Source organism: Castanea sativa, chromosome 2, assembly GCF_040712315.1.
Source record: "Castanea sativa cultivar Marrone di Chiusa Pesio chromosome 2, ASM4071231v1".
Lineage (NCBI taxonomy): Eukaryota > Viridiplantae > Streptophyta > Magnoliopsida > Fagales > Fagaceae > Castanea > Castanea sativa.
This window is the reverse complement of record NC_134014.1, coordinates 4,676,952-4,682,951: the sequence shown is the minus strand read 5'-3', so window position 1 is coordinate 4,682,951 and position 6,000 is coordinate 4,676,952. Positions and strand designations below refer to the sequence as shown.

Sequence of the window (6,000 nt, the reverse complement as noted above, 5' to 3'; positions counted from 1 at the left end):
CTTTTTTAATCTCTTTCTGGGCTTTTACAATTTTCCTAGTATTGATTATGGAGCCCATAGCCCGACTTGATCCAAATCCAATGTCCTGAACCCGATATGGATCAGCATTTGGGCGTCCGTTTAGACTATCATTGCACCATGGAATTAAAAATCTAGTAAAATCTCTAGTGGCTAATACGGGAAATACTCTGTAAAATATTTTCTAAAAATATTTATAAATAATATATATTTAAATATTTATAAAATATTTAGTCTAATTAAATGGATTTTTTTAATGAACAAATCATAATTTGTTTAATATAAGGTCACTTTTATTTTAATAAAATAATAAGATATAATTGGTTTTAATTATTATGAATCTATCACATATATATGTGTGTGTGCGTCTGTGTTATATAATGATGAATTTAGCCCAAAAACTAAAATACAAATGATGAATTATTATGAATCTATGATTATATGGGTTGAAATAAAAAAGATTTTTTTTTTTTGATGAACCGAAATAAAATAGATTATATAGACAAGGGGGGAAACATTTGCATTTCATTAAGTTTGAAATAATGAACAGCAGATCTACAAATGGGTTTTATTTTTTTAATATATACTGTATAAAATATTTGGGATGAGTCATGGATTTAAATTTTAAAATTTATTTTTTGATGGAGGAGCTAATTTTTAATTAGTACTAGTTTCATAATGTATATGAGCAGACATATCGGACTTTCAAGATCTGTAGAATTTTGACCTTTGTGCCAACCCAATGGCACGTTTGCTGACTTAAGGTTAAAGGATAACAATTTTTTTTCATCACTGAACTACTGTTCCACTCTTTTTATTTTATTGTTTTATTATATTTTATCTATTTATTTATTTCTGGTAAATTATTATATTATATTTTTCATCTTATATTATACGTATCCCCTATTCCCAAGACATGAATTATATAGGGGCCACGGTATGACTGAACAGTCAATATTTAATTGGCCAATAATAGTGCCTAAGGTGTACGTGTATCCATAATTCCATACCCTTTTGTAAACTAATATAACTTTGAGAATTAATATTCCAAGGCTAGACCGATCACATTGAAATTCAAAACCAAATCAATTCGAATCAAAGATGCATCAATGGTGGAAGACTCTAGTTTAATATAACAGTAAGTAGTAATAAATATAGGAAAAGTAGGTCATGCCTTTTGGATTAGAATCTCAAATTATTAAGATTACTCTATCATGAAGTTATTAAATTCCTAATAATATATAATTAAATGAATGACTCAGATTTTATTTATCATAAAAGTAAAAAAATATATATATTGGTAATGAATGTGACAAATTAAATACGAAGCATTGACTAGAAATCCTTTGTTTAGATATCCTAAAAATTCCAAAAGATGTTAATCTATAGTGGGATTACATATCTTATTTCAACATACTTATAAAAGAGAAGCAAAGAGAGTATGTCAAACATTTCTCAGGCCAAGTGATACTATATTAATAATACAAGAATGTATGAAATTCACTCGTCAAATTCATGGGAGAAGGATGAGTGTAATATGTACGTGTAAGTGTACCAAGTCAACTCAACAGCGACCTATATATTTTGTAACTAAATATGTAGTATTCAAGCATTTCTGAGACCAATATGTATGACCCAAACTTTTATTCAACTTAAAGAAGGTTTAGACTTGATTATTACTATCCAAGCTTCACTCAACTTCAAATACAGTTGCACATATAGAAGATGGAATCAGAATACCGCTTTTTCATTTTGCTCAATAATTATTCAACTATTCCAGTCCATATATCTATGTATATGAACAAAGGGTTCCATTTATTATGCATACAATTTTAACAGACCCTAAAAGTTGATCTCTGGAACAAACTAAATCTCATTAGCATAGATGGTCTCTGAGCAGAAACTTCTTTGAACTTCAATAGCTAGTTCCTCCACACTCAGCTGACATTCAAGCCCTATCTATAACAGTGAATGAGAAATCCACAAATCAGCAAGGTTTGTGATAACTTTGCAAGTTCATAATTTACTAATAGCAAATACAATATCCAATATTGAATAAAATGCAATTATTCTGTATGTCACTTAATATTGGGTATGACGGGGAATCTCTATGTGCGGTTTGTAGAAGATTCATTGGGAGTAGGGATTGTTTGTTCTTTGAGTGTTCTTTTTCAAAGAGACTTATGTTTAATATCATTACAGAGGTATTCCTAGAAGAAAGCTATCTTGCAATGGGATGTGAATTCCTTAAGAGGAAGAAATATGATATCAGTAATTTGGAGGGTGGCTTGGGTTGCTTTGTTTTCCATGTATGCATGATTGCAAAGAAATGCTTAAATCTACAAGGATGTTATTAGGACTGAAGAAATCATACTTCAAGCTATTAAATGGGGAGCAAAAACAAGGGTTGAGTGCGGTAAAAAATTAAATCAAAATTTTGTGTGGCTTGTGGGGGATTTCCTGTTCATTTTTAAAGACTGTAAAGGGTAGTACATAGATAGTAATAGCAGAGTTGCTGTTGGTATATATATTGGTCCTTGCAGGTGTAAGTAATTGCTCATGTATTGTGTTTGTGATCAATAACATCTTGCCTATTCATAAAAAATAAAATAAAAAAGAAGAAGCAATTATTCGCTTATAAATACACAGAAGCATGCCTTTCTTAAATTTGGATTAAATCATACAAATAGCCTAGCTCTAGGTTAAATCATATATTTGGTTCTCAAACATTTAACCTTTATCTCAACATTGTCTTTATATTTTAAAATGCATCACTTTAATCTTTATAATTTTAAAATTGTTTCAATAACATCTTTATTATCATTTGATGAATAAAGACATGTCATTAGTGTGGCAAATGAAATTCATGACATGTCATTAGCTCCACATTATCAAAGTGGTCTTAGTTGCATGAATTTCATTTATATTATTTGTATTTTTAATCCTATGATATAAAATACATTTTTTTGAAACATTTTAAGTATAAAGATGATTTTGGGACAAATGTCAAATGTCAATGACGAAATATATAATTAAACCATAACCCAAACAAAAAAAATGTTTGCATCAAATTCACTTAAGCCCATCCAAACTTATGAATACTACTATAATGCTAAGTGCTCATCTAAACCCGAAAACAACAAATTAAACCCTGAAGTTTAAAAAATAATATATTAAAACTCAATTCATTTAAGTATAATAACATTGTACTTGATGTTTAATATAAGCTAAAAGCGTAATTTGTTACTTTTCAAACTATAAGAAGTGTTGTTTTCAAAAAAACTATAAGAAGTGTTTTTAATTTGTTAAAATACCCCTAATTATAGGGTTTAAAATATATTTCTTTCCATTTATTTTTTACTAGGGTGAATTAGCTGCATGCCCTAACACTGCCTGTGGGTGCCATATGAGACATATGCCTAGCTCATCCGATGGGTGTCAAACAGGCAATGAATAACCTATATTTAAGTGTGCCATGTATGTCGTATATATACATGAAGCTTATTCCTTAAGCGAAAGGTACTGGGTCCAAATCCAATAGACTATGCCTGCAATATGGAAATAATAGAAGCAAAAGAATGTGAAATGATATCTCCCTCCAAAGTTCTCACCAAATTCTAGACAATATAATTAGAGTTTTAAAACAATTAATTGGATGCAATAGAGAATATGATTTCTAAAAGAATAGAACAACAAGAAAAAATACATGTGATCATGAATTCATGATTGGTTTATTGAGAATCTATCATTGACCCTAAAATTTTGAGAATAAAAATTAGTTGTTGTTGTTGTTGTTTGTTTGTCATCTAGAATAGTTTTTTCAATTTCACCTAATAATCATCTTAAAATTGCTTATTTTGTCATAGATGATTGTTTAACCAGATAGATTAATCTAGGTTAAAAAGTAGATTTATATGTTGATATACCTTAATGACAAAGGAGTATAGAACAGCATCCTCCATGCTACTGATATTGAGATGAAGAACTTCGAATTGAAGCATTTCCAACACACTGATTATCTTCAAGATTTGACCAGGTATTCGCTTCGAGATAATTTTCAAGACCACATTCGATCCTGAAATCTTTGCTTCAACATCTGCAACTGGAGAGTTGCAACATGCTCCTAGTTCCTTAACTTGTTCAAACCCAATAAAGGGGCAATCAAGTTGAGGAGGAGTTAGCTGTAGTTGTGGCTTAGGACTAGGAGCAGGGCTAGGGCTTAGACTATTCCTTCTTTTCTTGGATTCTAAAGATTGAAGAACTTGGTGCAACTCCTTGATAAATTCTATCACACCCCCTATTATAGATGCTTGATCTCCCTACAAAAATTCATCATGGAATAACGAAAACCCTAATTAGAAACCATATGTACATATATAGATGTATAGAGAGAGAGAATCAAGGAAGAGAGGATTACCCTTTTGATATAAAAACATGGGGTCAAAGAGCGTAGAACTTTGAGGTGCTCATTCATTTGTCTTCTTCTGTTTCTCTCCACAGCTATGTGAGACATGTTAATGCTTTCTTTCTCTATGTCAAGCTAGCTTTCTTCAAGGCTCAATATAGTGCAGTCCACCCTATTTATAAGATACAATGTACAAGCCAGAAACTACTCCTAAGTTCATATTAAATGCTATATGTTGGTCTCCCGTGAGGATATATATATATTTTTACTTCTCTCTTTCTTTCGCTCTCTCTCTCTCTCATTCATATATTACGCGTCTCACGTTTATTATCTTGGGTCAATTACGTACGTGCCTGATGTGAGTTAAAAGGAGGGTAGTTTTCTCTCATCTTTCCCATGCACATTTATCTACTTCTTTCATTCATTCAATCATGCATGCCATATGCAACCTCTTCATCACTCAATCACTTCGCTTGCTATCTAGCCTTTTATTTTTTTACCCAAATCCTTGTGGGTTTCAGAGTTGTACTAGTTTTTCTTTAGATATGTTTGCCATATTTCTGTCAAACTACGCTTTTTTTATAAGCTAGCTAGCTGTCGTGATATGAGCAAAAAAAATCAACGTACGTGTTGGTCCTTGGCAATGAGACTTGTAGAGTAGATCGATGAGACTATAAACGTATATCATATATGTAAATGATTTTGTAGGAAATTGAAAATAAACACAAAGTCTTTAATACAGTAGCATATGTAGGTCACATTTTACACCTTACATCATTGAAGTTTTTTAGTAGCCTGCATGTATATAGGAACATGGCATGGTGTTTTGATTTGATTTGATTTATTTTGCTTTAAGAATGCTTTTCATACCATATTTTCAAGTTATAGGAACTTATTTTGGATGGTGTTACATATTTTGTGTATACTTCTTAATTGGATGATTACCTATTAATTTTAATTTACTATTAACTCTATATATAAGTATTAACTTTAAGAGCAGTGTTTATTACACACTTTAATCCATAGAGTTTTGTACATACGTCCTAAAGTTCAAAAGTGTGATTTGAAGTCACCAGTTCTACTGCATAGAGGTATGTGTGCAAAACTATGTGGATTAGTTTGCGTGCAACAACATTTACCCTAACTTTAATATAAAATTAAGTCCATAAATAAACATTATATTTAGTTTAAAATTAACCTTAAGGTAAGAAGTGTATAAAAATGTTTGAGTTTGTTTGTTTACTTGGTTATGTACAACTTTTTAAAGTCTTTATATACTTTATTTTGTAATTGAATAAATTAATAAAAATAAACTTATTCAAACACATTATAAATATTTTATTTTTTATTTAATTTTAACAAAAAAATCTATTTTTGTTCCATTATTTTTGGTAATGAAGTATTTGATCATTCCGTACATGTTCATGTAAAAAGGTACGTGTTGCATTTCTAATCCTATGCACATACCACCCCAACTTTCCCACCAACCTAACTTTTCACATAGTTTATTGAGATAGCAAATTGTGAGTTTAAAGTTTTTGAGGTTTGCAGTCCATTAAAAATAATTGTGAGTTTAG

The 6,000-nt window shown here is 30.2% G+C and overlaps 1 protein-coding gene across 1 annotated transcript; it reads right to left on the bottom strand.

Moving 5' to 3' along the window:
• Positions 1 to 1,741: 1,741 nt before the first annotated feature.
• Positions 1,742 to 4,570, bottom strand: LOC142626446 (transcription factor MUTE). Its single transcript, XM_075800266.1, has 3 exons — positions 4,436 to 4,570; positions 3,945 to 4,337; positions 1,742 to 1,977 (listed from the first exon to the last, which is right to left on the bottom strand). Exons 1-3 carry the CDS (start codon positions 4,529 to 4,531, stop codon positions 1,885 to 1,887), a joined length of 582 nt encoding a protein of 193 aa, XP_075656381.1. The 5' UTR covers positions 4,532 to 4,570; the 3' UTR covers positions 1,742 to 1,884.
• Positions 4,571 to 6,000: the final 1,430 nt, after the last annotated feature.